Source organism: Saccopteryx bilineata, chromosome 1, assembly GCF_036850765.1.
Source record: "Saccopteryx bilineata isolate mSacBil1 chromosome 1, mSacBil1_pri_phased_curated, whole genome shotgun sequence".
Lineage (NCBI taxonomy): Eukaryota > Metazoa > Chordata > Mammalia > Chiroptera > Emballonuridae > Saccopteryx > Saccopteryx bilineata.
The window spans coordinates 377,488,015-377,508,615 of record NC_089490.1 but is presented as its reverse complement, the minus strand read 5'-3'; the positions used below and the strand labels follow the sequence as shown (position 1 = coordinate 377,508,615).

The 20,601-nt window shown below is 36.1% G+C and overlaps 1 protein-coding gene across 1 annotated transcript in view; it reads left to right on the top strand.

Moving 5' to 3' along the window:
- The window catches only part of CCDC73 (coiled-coil domain containing 73), a 77,391-nt gene extending 56,840 nt beyond the window's left edge, over positions 1 to 20,551 (top strand). The window contains exons 11-17 of the mRNA XM_066251215.1: positions 897 to 1,001; positions 5,250 to 5,360; positions 8,231 to 8,380; positions 10,914 to 11,103; positions 11,994 to 13,463; positions 15,373 to 15,506; positions 20,074 to 20,551. Of these exons, the coding sequence (XP_066107312.1) occupies positions 897 to 1,001; positions 5,250 to 5,360; positions 8,231 to 8,380; positions 10,914 to 11,103; positions 11,994 to 13,463; positions 15,373 to 15,506; positions 20,074 to 20,289 (2,376 nt within the window). The 3' untranslated portion in view covers positions 20,290 to 20,551. The remainder of the gene's footprint in view (positions 1 to 896; positions 1,002 to 5,249; positions 5,361 to 8,230; positions 8,381 to 10,913; positions 11,104 to 11,993; positions 13,464 to 15,372; positions 15,507 to 20,073) is intronic.
- The last annotated feature ends 50 nt before the right edge of the window (positions 20,552 to 20,601 follow it).

The following is a 20,601-nucleotide window of genomic DNA, read 5'->3' as shown; positions in this document are numbered from 1 at the left end:
GGATGTAATGTATAGCATGACTTTAGTTAACGTACTATATTATATACTTGAAACTTTCTAAGAGAGTGGATCATACATATTCTCATCACACACACACAAATGGTAACTATGTGAGGTGAGAGATGTTAACTGAACTTACTGTGGTAATCATTTTGCAATATACACTTGCATCAGATCATTACCTTGTGTACACCTTAAGCTTACACAATGTTATATGTCAATTATATCTCAGTAAAGCTGGAGAAAATATTACATTAAGATACTTTATAGATAACAAAAAGAATAAAAATAAATTTATATTTTCTTGATATTTAGACCCAGGCAAATTATAATTATTGAAATGCTTGGAACATATGTTTACAGGACATACTTATTTGAATTTATATGTATAATTCTATTTGAAAGAAAGGTATATGAAAGAAAACCTCTGTTTCATGTTTTTCCTCTTCTGCTTTTCCTCCATTTGAATCTGGAGGCACACCATGGCATCCTACACCATTATCAATATGACATTTTGGTAGGGATATGTTTACTAGTTTGGGGGAAAGCCAACAGAAGTTTTAGTTTTGAATTTTTCACGTTTTTCAATAGTGTCTCAGAATCCATGGTCCATTTTAAATAATTTTAATTATTTGAGGAACTCTCAGAAATGGTACTTTCTAAGAAATCATGTAACATAAATTCTTTTAGATATTAGTAAAATGTGTTTAAACTGATTAGTAAAATAATCAGTTTATTTTCAGTATATTCTTTACTATGATGTTGAAATTAAACTATAAAGTTAAGAGAATGGATTAAACTATAAAGTTAAGAGAATAGAAAATATATTTTAAGAGTTTAGAAACACCCTTCCTATCTTCCAGTTTTTAAAATTGATATATTTATACTTTTTAAAGGATATCATCATTTCCTTTCAACATATGCAGCAGTTACTCCAGCAACAGATTCAAGCTAACAGTGAATTGGAAGTAGAATTGAAGGTGCAAAGAGAAAATAATCAGGTTATAGTTATACATTTTTTTAAACTATATTTCCATCCAATGAGCTTTATCTGTTTCACTGCAGTCTGTCTAATTTTATCTGAGATCATTTTGAATTTTAGGGATAATATATGTCCTCCTTCTTTAACTTGCTATTAGTGTCTAAAGTAATAAGCATATTTTTAAACATTCAAGCAACAAGTAAAGTGTTCAGTTGTATCAAGTATTTGATTTAATCTTGTACAAGATTGAATGGGATTTTTTTCTTTGTCTTAGAATTGTGGTCAAGATCAAAACTGAAAACAATAGGTGACAAGTATTACCATATTCTAAGGGAGCAGTGAGTTCCCAGAAATTGAGACAGATCCCTCTTTATAGGAATATGATAGAACTGGTCCAGAGGCAGATTAAGGTTGGTTGAGGCCCCGGGCACAAGAGAAAATATTGAGCACTTTAAAAAAGAGAGACAGAAAATAAAAATACATGTTAATCATATTTTTAAATAAATAAAAAATATTATGTACTATTAATGTTAAAATTGCACATATGAAACCAAACTTGGTATCATTAGAAAAAAGTGTAAAGTTGGGGTTTTCTGGGGCCCTTCAGAAGTTGGGGTTCAGGGCATGCCCGCCATTAAATCTGCCTCTGAACTGGCCCTATTACCTCAACATTCACCCATCATCTTCTTTCCAGTATATATAAGAAATGATTAGGAGGGGAAGAAGTTATAGTCACTGATGTTCGGGAGTGAGGGTTCAAAAAAAGAAGATTTTCTCTTGCATTCCTAGTGTAAGGATGTGCATTTCCCCTCAGGAAGCTAAGTGAGGCATCTTTAGAAAACTCATTTGTAAAAACTAGGGTACAAAAAGGGAAGGGGAAGATTGCCATCTTGTTTCTTAGGTGGATGCTTGAGATGCTGTAGAAACCTGAATGTTCACGCTGGTGTTGCCACTAGAGTAGAATGTGGAAAAACTTGACAAATGTTTCTTGAGGTTTGGAAGTATACCAAGAATTTATGAAACTAATGCTCAGTTATGGTCTAGAAATTTCAAGGAGGAAAGTTTTTGGAGTAATCTGTGTCACTGGGGCTTGAAGTGTATTACATTTGTTCCAATACTGTGTGCCTGGAAGCATGCAGAAAAGAGAACTTTGGTGGTGCCGTGGCACCACAGGAAGAACCATGGGGGTTAGTGGGAGGGTGGGAACTGCCCCGTGTGCAGCTGGGCCAAGTGATGGGATGTCCAACTCAAGAGAAGGAGTGGGAGACACGTCCCAGTGGGGTAGCCAGTAGAAGGTACTTATGCCCCTCTGACGGGATTTTTGGTGTTAAAGGGTGACACTGAACATTTCCCAAGAAAACTACAGTCATGTCCTGTGTAAAGAGTGCCACCGGCAGAGGCCAGGGCCCACTTAGCCTCGGGTCTGTAACCAGTGCAGTTGCTTACAGACCCGTTCTCAGAGGGCCTTGTGCTTTGGGTTTAATGTTCTATGGTTACTGTCTTGAAATTTTTCTGCATTTTTAACTTTGAATTTATGTTTTGTAAATTGAGTCCGATGAGGCACCTACCTGAGGCTGGGAGCTTCAGCTCAGACGTTTGTTCTCCTGTCTCCCACCGCCTCCCAGGACCAGTTCTGGACTGCTGGCTCTTTTATCCTTTGCTGTCCAGGGCCCTTCCTGGCTTCATCCTCCCTGCTCTCTCACAATTGCCGTGACAACTGGCTCCCACTGGTGGGGAGCGGCCTGTGCTCTCCTGCTGCCCTTTACCCACGAGGAGGCAGATGCAGCAGGAGGGTCGGAGTCAGCGCCGGTGCCCTGCAGCATCCTTTGTCCTGGGTCGGGAGTACCTCGGCACGTTGGGTAGTGACTTGGCAGGCAGAGTCCCCAGTCCAGGTACTGAAGTGTATCTCTGCCTGGCAGTTGCAGTCTCTGGGTGGTTACCCATCTGCCATGTTGGTGCAGAGGGCCATGGGACAGGGAGATTGATTCTCCACCCCCAGCCAGGATATAGTCCATGGGTCCAGCCGCTTTTAGGAGGTAGAATCCAATAACTGGTGGATCCTACTTGTGCTGAGTCATGTGGTGAGCCTTTAGGCATCTTTAAGGATCTGTGTTTGCCCTGTGAGGATCCTCCTTCCCAGGGACTGTGACATGAATAGAAAATAAAAAGCCCTGTGATAGCTGACAGAGAGAGGAAGGGAGGGAAGTAGGACCATGTAGAAAGGAAAATGTTTTGTAGTCTAGTATCTTTAATAGCACTTTTTTCTCGGCTTTTTTTTCATTTTACATTGGGCCTCACAAATTACGCTGAGTTCATCACCATTGAATGGAACCAAACATAACCTGATCAAAGCAAGACTTATCTCCTTACCATTGGTGTTCTATGACTGGTCATACAAAGAGACTTTTGCCTTCCTTATTTCTCTTGTCTGCCTCCAATTCTATAGGAGTTACACCTGGAGGAGGGAGGGGGAAGAGGTGTGCTTGAGTCAGACCTCTTCCTCCTCCTAACCTTTTCATCTACTCCAATGAAAGACTAGTAGTTTGGAGAATAGAGGACAAATTCTTATGATGGAGAACATTTTCTACTATGATTTAATTATAGTTTAGTCCAGATGTAAGTATAGTTATAGTGTTATAATGTTAATAAGAATTACTGCCTGACCTCTGGTGGCGCAGTGGAAATGCTGAGGTCACCGGTTCGAAACCCTGGGCTTGCCTGGTCAAGGCACATATGGGAGTTGATGCTTCCAGCTCCTCTCTCTCTCTCTCTGTCTCTCTCTGTCTCTCCCTCTCCTCTCTAAAATGAATAAATAAAAATTAAAAAAAAAAAAAAGAATTACTTAGTTCACTCTTCTGGTCATAGTATTAACCAGGATAATTTATTCAATTTTTGGTATATTAAAGTATTAACAGATGGCTTTATTTTGACTTTTCACAATATCCATTTTCTTCAGCCTAGGGTCTTTTAGATTGTTAATCCAGATGCAAATAATACCAAATAATTTCCTGATGGAGTATAAATTCCATAAGAAAGTAAATTTTCACTAACATAGCATAAGAACCTAAAAGAGTATCTGGCACATTGTAGGAGCTTATTAACTTTTATTAAGTTAATGAATGATTAACAATAAACAAATGTACACTCTTTGCAAGTTCAGATTTTGCCAGGTTAGGGCTTCTAGTTAAACATATTGAATTGAACCCACACATTCACTTCTATTTCTGAAACTGCAGACTGACACATTAAATATAATTGAGAACTCTACATAGATGGAACACTATGAACCCTTTAAAATTAGATAGATCTATATTTAATGGTATTGAAAGTAAGCAAGACATGTTATTCCTTTTTAAAAACCAGATGGCAGAACAACATGGTATGTGTGGTATTGTCTCTTCTGTATTTAAAATATATACCTTCTATATTCTTGTATGCTTATAGACAGTTCCCAGGAGGATACATAAAAAACTGCTAGAGTGGTTACCTCTGTGGAGGAAAACTGGAAAACTGATAGAGGAAAACTTTACCTTTTCTTTTCTTGAATGTAGATAGCTTTAATATTGATGAGCAAATGCACTTAAAAAGTCCAGGTATATTAGACATGTAGGTAGAGTTTTTACTGTTTGTTTTCTTACAGAAGTTCACTTGAATTATCAGCAGACATTAGAGAAACATCATAATATTGGTGACACTGATGTTAATAGCTTTAAAACCTGCATATTTAGTAAAGGTCTTTTGGGGGGAAAGAGGGTGGTGTGGTGTTTATGTTAATTTATGAAGTAATAAGTTAATATATAGTAAAAATTGAAGCTGTACTAAAAAAGTGTGAATTTGAAAGTAAAATTGTATTTAAGGGTTTTCTAGCTAGTTAATTTCTAAAATAAACATATAGAAAATATGTTCTGTGGTAGTTAAAAAATTTTAGTAGGGTTATGCTGGATTATGCTACATTTCATATTTTTTCAGTGCTCTATTTTATATTACTTTTTCAGTACATTAAAACTTATGCAGTGAAACTGAATAATGGCAATGTTTTTATGCCCTTTTATAGCTATTTCTTTTTCATAACCTCCCCCTATTTCCTGTTAACTAAACTATAAGCACCTTTCTGTTAATTTATGAAAATTATTGTTGAGATAGCACATTATCACTGATCTGGATGGCACTTTCAGCATGTTAGAAGCAAAGGTCCAAGCAACATAAACCACATCAAAATTCATTTATGTGGTATTGATTATTTTTTGGATAATTAATTTTATTGCAGGCCCTTGAAAGAGATAATGAGCTGCAGAGGGAGAAGGTAAAAGAAAATGAAGAAAAGTTCCTTAATCTTCAAAATGAGCATGAGAAAGCACTAGGAACTTGGAAGAAGCAAGTAGGTTTATTAAATATTGAAATATTTGGAATGGTTGTAGACATTTAAAATAACTATTAAATGCTAAGGAAATATTACAAAAATAGTATAGGAGCAAAGTCAGATACACTTTATTCTTGCACTTTTATTTCCAAGAAATAAATGTTTTTTAAAAGCTATATTTAATAAAATTCCCCATAATACTTTTATGCATGAAAAACCGTGTGTGTGTTTAATTTGAATGATGTCCTATATGTGACAAAAATTATCTTTTTATAAAACCATTGATAGCATTGTAGTAAATGATTAAAATAAAGACTTATATAGGTATTATTGTTAGCTGATCTATTTAGCTTTCCTCAGCAGTTTTGTTGAGATGTATTAAAGCCATGTTTAGAACATGTGTACAGTAGTTAAGTTCTGTAGTGTTAAATTTTATCATAAGAATTGATGTTATAAACATGGCTATTATCTTAAACCGCATCTGTTTGATACTAAATTTTAATTTTTGTAAAGTAGATAATATATGTAAAATGCTATGAACTAAAGTGAAATATAAAGGTTCACTTTAAAAATTAGCCTGGGCCCTAGCCAGTTAGCTCAGTTGGTTAAGAGTGTTGTCCCGAAACAACAGGTTTTGGGTTTGATCCCCACTCAGGGCACACACAGTAAGCAACCACAAAACAACCAGAAAATGCACGACTGAGTGGAACAACAAATGCTTCCCTAGCCCCTCCCCTTCCTCTGTCTGTATGTTTAAGAATCAGTAAAAATTAAGCCCTGGCCAGATAGCTCAGTTGGTTGGAGTGTCCTCCCAGAACATGGAAGTTGCCAGTTCGATTCCCTGGTCAGGGCACATAGAGGAGCAGCTCAGTGTTCCTGTCTTTCTCTCTCCCCGCCTTTCTCAAATAATTTAAAAAATAGTTGGTGAGCCCCAAAATTGATTATTCTATTTTAATATCTATTTTCATTGCCTTTCAATTATTTTACAAGAATTACCACAATAGAAAGTCATTATATATGAGTTTATGAAATCTGTATTTTGGGAGAGTAAGATTATATCTTAGACTACTATACTAATTATACTATATAATTCTTATTTTTTTGACAGAGAGTCAGAGGGACAGATAGAGACAGACAGACAGGAAGGGAGAGAGATGAGAAGCATCAGTTCTTCATTGCAGCTCCTTAGTTGTTCAGTGATTGCTTTCTCATATGTGCATTGACTGGAGGGCTACAGCACAGTGAGTGACTGCTTGTTCAAGTCAGCAACCCCTTGTTCAATCTGGTGAGCCTGTGCTCAAGCCAGCGACCTCAGGGTTTTGAACCTGGGTTCTCTGTGGCCCAGTCCGACGCTCTATCCACTGCGCCACCACCTGGTCAGGCCTGTATAATTCTAATACTATACTAATATGTTTTGTATTAACATACTATACATCTAAATACTAACTTGAGCCTGGCCTGTGGTAGCACAGTGGCTGAAACGTCGACTTGGAATGCTGGGGTCATGGTTTGAAATCTTGAGCTTGTCTGGTCAAGGCACATATAGGAAGCAACTAAGAGTTGATTCTTCCTACTCCCTCCACACTTTCTCTCTCTCTCACTCTTCTCTAAAATGAATAAATATTTTAAAAATTAAAAATAAATACTAACGGTAACATTTTCTGTAGATGTTTTTAATATAAATTGTTATATAGGTAACTGTTGATTTTTCAATTACTTGCAGCTAACATGTTCTCTTAATTTATATGAGAGATCAAGTCTTTGCTGATTAATTTGATAAGCTTTCCCTAAATCTCAAAAAAACATTTTATAATTAACTCTTTGAGATTACTAAAAACTCCATAATAATTTCTATAGTAGTAAAGTTTATCATTAGGCACCAAGCATAGTAATACTCATTTTGGCTTCTGCTAATCCACATTGCATTCCAACACTTGCTTCACATTCCTAATGCTTATAAGACCATGGAAATGTGCCATCAGGGTAAGGAAAAACTATAAAGTGAAAGGAGAATATATACTTAAATATGCTGACCCCGCATGTCAAAAAAATTAATTGAGCTAGGAAAATTAAACATTTATTTTTCTCTGATGAGACCACAACCATGCTCCTTCCTCAAGAAAAAGTCAGTTGAAAGAAAAATATTCAGATTCATGGGTAAGGCCTCAATTTATAAATCTGGATAAAATTGGTTTTGTCTAGGATTTTTAGCTTCTATAATCACTTTACTTCCATGTGCTTTAGAACTAAATAGCAAATAAATTTTAATTTTTTTATTATTTTTAATTTTTCCATTGATTTGACAGGGAGGGGGGGAGGGAAAGAGAGAGAGAGGCATCAACTCGTTCCACTTAGTTCCATTTAGTTGTGCACTCATTGGTTGCTTCTTGTAGGTGTATGCGGACTGGGGATTGAACTTGTGGCCTTGGTTTACCAGGATGACACTCTGTCAACAGAGCCACCTGGCCAGGGCCTAGTACTAAACAGCAGTGAAGTTATAACATTTGTAGGGTTTTATGATTAAAAAATAATTTTTTTATTTGTAAGAAGAGGTGGCTCAATGTAGTAGTTAAAAACACAACCCTAAGATTTAGCTTAGGGTTTGAATCCTGACTACCACTCTACCCGATCTTGGGCAAGTTCCTTAATGTCTGCGAGCCCCACAGTTCTCACCTGTAAACTGGGGATTGAAAATACCTCAGAGGATTTTTATAAGTATGAAATTGTTAACATTAAGTACCAGCACAGTTCAATAAATGGTAGCTCTTAACATTAGTATTGATAAATACTTTGGGATTGTTTTCATTTTTTACTATTTCCCAAAACTTGAAATAAAGTATTTTCATACAAAACATATATATGTTCATCTTGATTATATTTTGTATTAGGTTGAAGAACTTAATGGAGAAATTAATGAGATTAAAAATGAGTTATCACTTAAAGAAACTCATATTAAGTTACAAGAACATTACAATGAATTACATGATCAGAAGAAGTTTGAGGAAGATAAGAAGTTTCAGATAAACAGGAAGTTTCAGGTAAACTTCAAGTATGGTTGGTTTATAGACTTAAATTAGGAGCAGGTTCCTTTTCTCTACATCCTGCAGAAGTATTATTTGTTGACTTAAAAAAAATTTTTTTTTTCTTCATAGGAGGGGAGATAGAGACAGACTCCCTCATGGGCCCTGAACGGGATCTGCCCAGCAACTGCTGTCTGGGGCCAATGTTCTGCCCCTCTGGGGCCATGCTTGCAACCGAGCTATTTTTAGCACCTGAGGCAGAGGCTCCATAGAGTCATCCTCAGCGCCTGGAGCCGATGTGCTCAAACCAATCAAGCCATGATTGCGGGAGGAGAAAAGAGAGAGAGAAAGGGAGAGGGAAGGGTGGAGAAGCAGGCGGTTGCTTCTGCTGTGTGCCCTGACCAGGAATCGAACCTGGGACATCCACACACTGGACTGATGCTCTACCAGTGAGCCAACCAGCCAGGGCCTTGTTGACTTTTTGATAACCATTCTGACTAATGTGAGTTGGTATTTGATTTGCATTTTCATTCTGATTAGTGATGTTGAGAATCTTTTCATGTCTGTTGGCCACCTGTCTTCTCTGAAGAAATATCTCTTCATGTCCTCTGCCCATTTTTTGATCCAGTATATTTTTGTTTTTACCGAGTTACATGAGTTCATTTGGCATATCAACCCTTTATTAGCTACATCATTTACAAACATATTCTCTATCCAGTAGGTGTTTGTTTTGCTTTGCTGTACATTTTTTTTAGTTTGGAGTCCCATTTATTTTTGCTGTTGTTTCCCTTGCTCCAGGGAATATATCCAAAAAGATTGTACACAGACTGATATTGGATAGTTTACCACCTTTCTTTTAGGAGTTTTATGGTTTCGGGTCTTACATTTAAGTCTTCAATTAGCTCATTAACATGAGCTAATTGTCTAATGTCTAACTTGTCTAAAATCCTTCAGTGACTTCTCATTATCTACCTGGTAGTTGGAAGTCCTTAGCAAGCTACAGTAGGCCTTCTTGACCTCCTAGGCCTAGCTTACGTCAAGCCTTATCTCTCTCCATCCCTCTCCTAGCACCTAAGCTCTAGCTAAAGTAAACCACAAGTAGTTCTACAAAGACTACAATTTTGCTTGCTTTTAATCACCTATATATGCCATTTGTTCTCCCTGGAGCATCTCCTTATACCTGTTTATATTAGACTTGCCTGTTCCTTATTCTGTCTTCCCACTAGACTGTTAAGTATTTGAAGATAGGGACTGTTTTATTTGGTCATTGTATCTCAAAGGTTAGCGCAGTGCTTCCATGGATTATGTGCTCAGTATACAGGGGGAATAAAAGAATGTTGAACTGACTTATCTTTTTTTTTTTTTTTGAGTCAGGATTCAAACTGTAATTAAAGTTTATTTAGAAAGTCACAGAGCCTGACCACGCGGTGGCACAGTGGATAGAGCGTAGGACTGAGACTCAAAGGACCAAGGTTCAAGACCTCGAGGTCGCCAGCTTGAGCGCAGGTTCACCTGGTTTGAGCACAGTTCACCAGCTTGAGCCCAAGGTCGCTGGTTTGAGTAAGGGGTCACTCAGTCTGCTGTAGCCCCCCCTCCCCAGTCAAGGCACATATGAGAAAGCAATCAATGAACAACTAAGGAGCCACAGTGAAGAATTGATGCTTATCTCTTCCCTTCCTGTCTGTCCCTCTCTCTCTGTGTCACACACACACACACACACACACAAAGTCACAGAGATAGAAGTGAGCCATAGAAGAAATGGGCTCAAGAAACAAGTTAGAGGCAAAAGAAGGGTCCTTGGAGCTTAGGGAAAAGAGTGGCAGGGAAAACACGCCTGGAGGGAGGGGGCGGGAAAGCGCTCGCATGCTCCATTGAAAGATTCGCTATTTTATTTTCTTTTTTCTTTTTACAGGGACAGAGAGAGAGTCGGAGAGAGGGATAGACAGGGACAGACAGGAACGGAGAGAGATGAGAAGCATCAATTATCAGTTTTTCGTTGTGAGACCTTAGTTGTTCTTTGATTGCTTTCTCATATGTGCCTTGACTGCAGGCTTTCAGCAGACCGAGTAACCCCTTGCTCGAGCCAGCGACCTTGGGTTCAAGCTGGTGAGCTTTGCTCAAACCAGATGAGCCCACGCTCAAGCTGGCGACCTTGGGGTCTTGAACCTGGGTCCTCTGCATCCCAGTCTGATGCTCTATCCACTGCACCACTGCCTGGTCAGGCAAAATTCGCTATTTTAAAAATACATAAAAGTACCACCTTTCTTTTACTAAAGGTGTAGTTCTTTTATTATGTATAATATATGGTATTATATAATAATGTGGAATGCATATCTAAAAATATCTAAAGGTCTCTATTTTGTTTAGATTATATCAAATGAACCTAAAGTGATATTACAAATAGTATGTTAAATTAAGTCATTTGGCTTTCAACTAGAAATTGCTGGATGGTTGAATTGAAACAGATTCCACTTTTATCAGCATAGTTTAAATGTTTTATAATTTTTAATAATGTTTTTACATTAAAGGAGTCTTTTCCATTTTATACTAGAATCTTCCTGAAGTAAATACAGAAAACAGTGAAATGTCAACGGGAAAACCACAAAACACCACCACACAGAAATATAATTATGGGCAAGAAATAAGGGAAGAAAATACTATGAGTTTCTGTTTAGATGCTGAATATAGAGAACAGGAGGAAAAGAAAGAAAGCTCACTTACAGAAGAAATCATTGTAGAAGGTAACAAGATTATATTGACATTTTCTAATTTGTGTATTGAGTTTTGTAGAGGAATATCAGAGACAGTCTTTGCTTTGAGGACCCTGCAGCATAGTTGGAGAAATAGTTCATGTAGGTCTTAACAAAGCAGGCTTCCTTTGAGCTATTTTTTAGTCAGTATTTTTTGGGAAAAAATACATTTGTCTTCCATTTTATCACTTACCCTTTGCTTTTTTGCATTCTGGTTTCTGCCTTCAGTGTTTTGCTGAGAATGTCCTATGGGCTACCAGTCACCTTCTGATGACCAGACCTAGAGCATATTCTTCATTCATGACCTTTCTATAACCACTAAAATAATTTACTAATTCATCCATCTTGAACAAGAGTTGTTTAAAGACAGTACTGATTGTCTGAAGGTGTTCAGAACTAGGCTGAACAACCACTTGGTGGAGATGTTGTAGAGAGAATGATTGGACTAAAAAAGCGCTACATCTGAGCTTTGTATTCCAGTTAATTGTAACTATACTGACATTTTGGAATCTATGGTTAGAACCCAGATGAATAAAATTAGTATAAGTAGATACTCTATAACCTTGGCCAAAAGTATTCCAAAATTTAAAAATACTTACAAGGTAGTGAATGAAAAAAGTGGTGACAGTGTTGAAGACACCCATTAGCAATTTCTGGATGTCAGTAGTAATAGAAATTAGAGTGTAACCTATTAGGATAAATTGATTTTCACCTAATCAGCTGTGTTTATATGGACCTGTACTATATGCCCAAAGGGAAATAACAGACTAGGGAAATAAAAAGCACTTTGTAATACCTTCCACTTCTCCGGTTTTAAACCAAAAATACTTTTGCTTTTTTAGTGTAGAATATTAAAATTTACTGTGTTCTCATCATGACAGATTTACAATATAATGAAAAGATCTCCAAGAATGAAGTTAATCCTCAAGACAAAAGCCAAAGTGAAATCTCCCTAAACAAAACTCTCGGCATAGAAAAAGAATTAACTAGTCAAGGACAAACCTTGAATGTTCCTGACTTTAGAAGAGCAGTTACTACAGAAATAAAAGACAAGGGGAGCTTGGAAAAAGACAATGGATGTAGAGAATTGAAATTACCAAATAATTCTTTTTTAGTGACAGACAGATCAATAGAAACAGAGAACATACACCTAAAAAAACCTGAAGGGTTAGATGCTCACCATGAAGACTTACATCTGGAGGTTGAAAATCACAGACCCCTTGACAGTATCCTAAGTAAGATGGCTCATGGTACAAATCATAAAAAAGATGTTTTTGAACAACAGTTTAGATTGCTTCCAGGGACTCAAGAAAATACCACAGAAAAGGAAATTACAAATAGTGATAAAACCAAAACAGATTTGGATTCATCTCTGGATGTAAAAAATTCTGTTCAGTGTCAAAAATACAGCTTACTTGATTCAAGTAATGTTATCTTAGATGATAAACAGTGTAAAATAGAACAAATACAATTGTTAAATAAAAAAAGCGAGTGCAGCACTCTGCTATTTAAACAAACTTCAGATGTTCAGCAAGTCTGTAACAGTACTTCAGAGAAACCTGAACTAACTATTCCCTGTGACACTGCAACCAGCCACCCCATTTCCTCTGCTGATGTCAGTGATCATCTGAAAGTACTTCATAAAGATTCAGATAAAAATGTTAATTCTTTGCCTATGCTGGTGAAACCCAGCTCAAGCCCTGGGAATACAGCAGTATGTAAAAATCTGAATGAGACACAAAACTGGCCATTTAAGAACTGTTTGGGATATTTAGAAAACAATGTGAACACTTCCCAGCTTCAGGTTAATAATGGGAATATACATGCCGCACAAGCTGAAGATATGAAAACCGTTCACAAGAAAACTTCCCCAGAAATACAGTTTTCCAATAAAGAGAGTCATGTTGATGAGAATCAGATAATTGAAGCCACAAAAAATGACATTTTCCTGTTTGTGGACGTTAATGAAAGACAGCATACACTGTTAAATAATACTGAGAAAACAGAGTCATCAAATGACAACATTTCAGGAAAAATTTACAGTGAAGGACAGCTGGAAGAATCATGTTCATTTCACGTAAAGCCATCTGGAGATTTAGTAAACAGAAGTGGAAGGTCAGCCTTTGATCTTTCAACTTCAGATAAAAAAACTGAGAAAACTCCAGTATATGTGAATTTTTTAGACCCCAGTCCTTGGTCAAAAGTAAATCAAATTGAAAGTCAAACAGTGAGCACTTCAGCTTCTGGCATTCCTTTGTTGCTGAAGGAGAGACGAGGTCCATCAGAAAGCACACCAGTGGCAGTCTGGAAAAATGTGGGTGTGGAGGATGTCAGGAAGGAAACTGGGCCAGGTAAGAAAACAAGGTTTATGTTTAAATATTTCTCTGTAGTATTCTTGGTAAAAATTCTCCAGATTGTGTTTAAAATGGAAACATATTGATATATTAGTATTTATAGATTGCTGAAACCTAAAATACTCCATATATATGTAAAAATAGTCAAGGTTTTATTTAACTGAAAGTGGATTTCTTTTTACCCAATTCTGAACCAGTATTATCAACATGTACTGAGGTACAATTGCATTTTGGAAATTTTTAAAAATTTCATCAAGAAACTGAAGATATAAAAATCTACCACAGTCCAGACGACTAATTTAAAATTAGGAACAGCTACCTACTCTGAGATCTTTCCTTTTTAGAGCAAATGCAGTTAAGTTGATAAGACTTCCTCCAGTGTGCATGTTTATCTGTTAAAACACAAAAGAAACTTCTTCCCTCAGAACTACATTTTGTCACTTTCTTCCCATGTTCTCCCTCTTTCCTTCATTTTTCTATTTTATCTATCCCTGAGCCAGCACCACAAAACCAGCTCTTCTGTTTACAATATTGAGGCATAACATGAAGACATTTCATCTCACTGTTTTTTGTCACTGAAACACTTTAAATTGAACCCCTTTAATTATGTACATATATATATTAATACTCAAGTACTAATTATTTCATGTTCTATTAGAATAGAATGTTCTATTTTTTAAAGCCACCACATGAAATAACATATTGTCCAAGTTTTGCTTTAAAAATACCAGGATAAAAAAAAGTGGGAAAGGTAAATGGGTGAAAGACATGACTTCACATGGATGGATACTGAAGCTGGTAATGAATGGGTACACTGAGATTCATACTCTACACTGGCATACAGTACTTGAATTTTTTCCTATTAAAAATAGATCACATATCATTTACATGTTCTGTATAAATGTAACTTGGAGGTAACAACGAGCATTAGTTTAAGTATGATGAGGAAAATGTTTACATTGCTCATAGCAGTCTCAGTCAGTTGTTTAGGTTGTTAAGGACAGTCTTAGGTTTTAAGGGGTCTTTTCCTGTTTAACAATATGCATTTAGACCCATTAAAAGAAATGCAGATTACAAGGAAAGCTTTGCATGGCCCTCACACTTAACATTCTTCTAGTAAAAGAGAAAATTTTTTTTTATAAAACTGGGAACATAAAAGCAAAATAAGTACTTATTTTCTAGCATGAATGGAGAATATAGGAAAAAATAGAAAACACCAAAACACTGTAAAACCTCATTTCTCAGGCTTTCATTTTCCTAATAAAATGTATTAAGATTCCAATAATTTTGTCTGTCAAATGCTGTGATTAATCAAGTGCTATCAGTCAAGGGGCTGGTCTAATGTTTACCATTTTTTCACAAGTCCTTCTCAATTGATTCTCAATGATACAGACAGTAATCGTGGAATGGGAGATGTCTTAAAATTCTAGAGAAATTCCGCTTGTAAAGTACTCAAACTTGTAAAAGATTCTCATAAATATTTTTTAACCTTCAAAGTAGACCTGTTTCTCTAAATTCTATTTATTTACTAAATACTAGAGAGCCCTTTGTTGGGCATCTTACCATGGGGAATTTAGTAAGATTTGCACAATGAAATGTTTACATGTACAGGCAATGTATTAACTTGGGGAATAAGGATAACATTTTGTTTGTTAAGGAATTTACACTGTTTCACTCATTTCAATGTGAAATCAGGTTTTAGAGAATAGCAGTAAACTTTTTCTGGAATGAAATGCCTAATTTAAGAGTGAAGTCCATGAAAACTAGAAATTTCAAAGTAAAAAGAAAATAGAATTGTAACCGTTTAAATACAAAAACATAGAATCAGAGAAAAACCAGTTCAAACACTAAAATGAGTGCCTGGAATATAAAATTCAGTTGTTGCCTTTTCCTCTTTGTTGAGCAGATACAACCGGCACTGGCAGAGTTGCTGACACTCTGAATAACTCCACTGTCCATCCAGATCCCAAGGGAGAGCCCAGCGAGGAGAGGAATGCAACCACAGAGACTTTTTCTGATTCTTCTTTTCCCACAGAACATGTAAGTCAATTAAAAATATTGCCAAGCAGACCTTAGTGAGCTAATTCTACAGATATGTGTAGAACTGTATGCATCTGGTTGCTTTAAGACCTAGCTGATCTCCAAAATAATATCAAGAGGGCAACATGGCACCATTTTTCACAATTAAGGTTGATGGAAAACAGCAGGAAAAAGTCACAGTGTATAAATCAAATAGATACAATCCAGCCTGTTTTGGGAAGGAGAGTGTGAGGTAGTGTATTATGTATTTCTGTTTTTCAGTCACCTAAATTTAGGAATAGTGACATTTGTGGATTTATTTAAACTTAAAAATAATTCACCAGTTTGAGCATTTAAAATTTTATTCAAGTTAAAGATGCCTTAAATAATCAAATCAATCAATAGTAAATCCAGCTGTTTTTAATAGTGCTTAAGATAATTTACATTTTGGGAAACTCTTGCAAAGGAAATTTTAAATTATTTCAGTTAGAACACAGAATATGAAAAGATCATATATACATAAATATATGATATCAAGTATGGATGTAAATATTAAGCAAAGTATTTATAAAGATTATATAGCTCCAGAAGTCTATTTGTCATATGAAAAATAACTACAGCTGACAGGCTTTTGGTAAAATTTATAAGTTTTTATCTTAGTGTGCAAAACTTTAGTGCAAAAGAAGGATTTCAGTCTAAAAACCAGACAATTATAGATATAACTGCTAAAAGATAACCTAAAAGGTTAAGAAAGGTTACTTAAAATACTGCATGAGATTCTGAAGTTACTGTATTAAGTTTTAGAGATGAGCATTAAACAGCTCTTTAGCAAATAGATGATGAAAATTCCAGTATTAACAAAGCCTTAACATGACAGCTTTTAACAATTTAATTTTCCTTTTTAAATATGAGAGTTCCACTGAGATAGTGTAACTCTCCTTCAGGGAGGGTTGAAATTGAAATAAGGATCCACTTTTCCATCTCTGTGCTCTGCAGAGGTAGTCTCAGCTTGATTTGTACAAGTATGTATCTTTAAAATATGGCAGCTACAGTGCATTGAATCTGGCATTGGGAAATCCCTGGCTAACTGGGTAAGCCAATCACAGCAAAAAGGAATTTGAGAATATAAATGCAAGATACCAATTAGGTTGAATACTTGTTATAACTGTCCTATTTTCAAACAGGTTAAGGGTATGATGGAAATTTCACATTTTCCTGTCAACCCCCCCCCCCCCCCCCTTTTTGAGGGGCAGGGAGAGACAGGTACATTGAGCTGCTTCTGTATGTCTCCTGACTGGGAAAGCAAACCCTATAACCTTGTTTCAGGACAACGCTGTTAACCAACTGTGCTAACCAGCCTGGGCCTAAGCCCATTTTTATAATTAACCCAAGAGGGAAAGTCTTTGCGTCTAATTCTTACTGCTTTTCCTGCAATTAATATTGTTTCTAGGAATTTACATTTATAGAATTAAAACTTTTCAAAGATTCCCACAACAGTCCTGTAAGGTACACCTGTTTTACAGATGAGGAATCAGTGACACAAATGTGAAGTCACTTTCTCTGCATTGAGAACAATCTGTGGACTTAGATTGGGTATCTTGGCTCTTAGTCAAATGGTATCTACTTTCTCAACTTTCATGATAGAAAAAAATGTTTCCTCTCCAAATACTAGTGCATGGAAAATAAACCCAGTTCAATGGCTAGCCATTTTCTAGATGTTTTACTATGTTAAGCACGGTGCTAAGTACCAGTGGCCCCATTGAAGCTTAATCACCAGTCAGAATCTAATGTAGGACATATTTAAAAGCTGATCTCTTTTGCCTAGACTACTGAAAATACTGTTAAACTAGATAAATCTAGTCTCATTAAACCTGTTTTACTTCTTAATATTTTACTTTTCTAAAATACGGACTGTCCAGAGACAGGTGGGCCAATGCAGCTGCTGCCTCACGCTAGCAAGTAGTTTTATTAGAGAACAGCCCCTCCCATTCCTTTACCTGTTGTCTAAGGCTCCTGTGCTGCCTCCGTGGCAAACAGTCGTGAGGGGGGCCACTTGGCCCACCAAGCCAAAAAGCTCTTGACAGAAAGTTTGCCAACCTAGTTCAAGTGAAGACAAAATGAATTTTCTGAAGACGTACAGCAGAAAATAAATAAAAGTTTTCTATATTTTTCAACATATATCTTTTCATGCTCACTCGCCACACCACTCCTGTTAAATTTTAGGTAGATATGAGCTAATACACCTTTTTTGTACTTGGAGGTTAGGTCGGTGGCCTGCTAGTCTTGATCACACCTAGGACTGAGGACGGGAAAGAGGGGCCAGAGTAAGCAAGACAGCCACCTATTTTATACATCCAGCAAATTGGGCTCATTTAAGTTAAATTAAAAAATGCAACCCGAGGACTAGTACCAGACCCTTTGAGTCCGGTAGGAGAAGGTTAGGAAGTGATTTTTAAAAGGAGCAAAGATATATCAGAACATATTTAGAGACAGAATTACTGCTTTAGGCTGCAAAACCCCAGTTAAGCTAAATGACAAGTTTTGTTAAATACAAAACTTTAATTTAGATCTGGTTGCTCTCTACAGCCAGTCCCTGTTCCTGCCCCTCCCACCAAGTAGATAGTTCAGGGTAAGAAACTAAAGCAGATAAATGTAATGTCTCCTTCCTTCCCATCATCAAGATATAAATTAAAAGAATCAGGATTTTGGAAAATGGGGTAATTTTTACTGGATGGCAAAACAGGACCCTTAAATCATAGGTTATCAATCATTTAAATTCAAAATCAGCAACAACCTAGATTTAGATCTGACACATTTCTTCGTATCAGTACTGCATGGGTGACTTGTACATTTATTTTCGGCCTGTAAGCTAAATGAAGTGCGCTGGACACACTATATTTGCCAGACATTATCAGAAACACACATTTATGCACATTTTTATTCATTATGTTACTCTTTACAATAGCACTTTGTAACTAAAAGGAGCTGATGAGAAAACTGAGGCCCACAAAAGTTAAATGACTTGCCTAGTCTCTTGGCAGTCCTCTTGCCATTTTATTTGAACAGAGGCAATCAGCTTAATATGAACACAGCATCATCCTAAGGATCAGAAGCTAGGACTTTGAGGGGTCAAGACTGTAAATTCTCAGGAGCCAATGAGCAGTCCTTAAGGAACAGAGATTAAATGTAAACATTTAAGATCATATAATAAATTATTACTATATAATCTCTTTGAAAATGACAATGTTATGGATATGCCACTTTTACCAGTGCAAGTGGAAAAGATTTTAATGTAAGGCAATATTCAAAGATCTTCAAAGATTTGTAACAAATGACATTCATCATAGCCCAATTTGTAAGATCTTCCAACAACTTAAATATCCAATAATAAATTATGGAATATGGAATATAATGAGCTATGCTTTTAACATTTTAATACAAGGAAATGCTAAAATTGTTCTTAACACAACAGAAAATATATGTAATTCAGATTTTTGAAAAGTGTATATACATGGAAGAGACCAGAATATTTACATCAAAATGTTTAATGGTGGTTGGAATCTTGTGTAATTTTAATGTAATTCTTATCCTTTTCCCTGTTTCTAAAATACAACATTACCTTGTAAGAGGAGGTTTTATTTGGTAATCTGAGAAGACCGTCAAAGATTTTTTTCCTAGAAATTAACTCAAATTTGATAGGGACAAACTGAAATAATTCAATTAGGAGATAATTAAATTATCACACATCCATAAAAGGGAATATTCTGCAGCCACGGACAGTAGTTTATGAGAAAATTTTCATAACCTAGGAAACAGCTCAGAGGGAAAAACCAAGATACACAATTCTAGAGAATGATCAATCAATTATTCTAAAAAATAGAAAAATAGCTAGCAGCAAACAGTACCCAAGTGCTGACAGGTCTCTCTGGAGAGTGGGTTACTACTGAGTTTTAGTTACTTTACACTTTTCTCTATTTTCTAAATTTCTAATAGTTTATTATCAGGAAAAACCTTAAACACAATATTAAGGTTAAAATGAAAAACACTCAGCACAGTATTATAAGACACGATGTAGTACTCTGGAAACATGCCAGCTTCCAAATACTGCTCTGCCCTTTCCCGTTTCTCCAAAAATGGTGCTGAAGCCGGGGGGACATGTGCAGTCAAAGGCAGTGTTTACATGTAGTTTACTTCTGTTGCCATTTCTAATTTTCTCCTTGTTTTGATAGAAGATACAAAACATAGACATGTTTGGGAAGGGAAGGGAGTAGAAGACAAAACAGATTTTTATCTGTCTTGTTTTAAATATTTTTTTCTTTCAATGTAAGCTCAAGTCCTTTTAGAAAACATTTGTGGTATTCCTGAACTATATTAGAAATCTTGAAAAGCTACTAACTATATGCCTACAAATCCACGTTTTAGTTTTTTGGTGTGAAAATCACTAAGGTAGTATTTGGAAATTAGCCTAGAAAATGGATATTTTATCATATACTCATAATTGCAAAAGCTTAAAGATATTCTTTAAACTCTTTTGTTGAGTGTTTAAAAGATGAATAATTTCAGTGGTAAAATGGGTGGTGTTTCCTAGGTGCAAACGAAGCCTCTGAAATCAGATCTACAAAGCCCTTTTCAGGCTGTCAAGATTCAAGATACTACTGATTTAACTGTGTCTTCTACTGGTGAAGGCAACTGGCAGAGCCTACTAACAAGTCAAATAAATGAAATGGAAAAGTTTCTAACCTTAGAAAATGACAACCAATCTAAAAAAAGAAAAGCAGAAGACATGCTGGAAAAAACAGACTAAAATAATGCTCTCAGCGTTGAACTCCAGTACTGATGTGGTTGCTGACTGGAGCAAGATGACCGTTATATCTAAAGCTTTACAGATGCACTACTCAACGTTTCCCAACTTTTTCTGATATGACGTTCTATTACTGTTATTTTTGTCCAGTAAATGTTTCATTTAAGATAGCTAAGATTGCAATGTTTGCTGTTAACATCTAATTCCCCTTATATTTGTTTTTTCTCCACATATCCTTCCATCAAAGCTCTTGTTGCACCCTCAGAGCCCTTCCTTACAGAACACAACTTACGTATTAGACATGGTAGACACAGT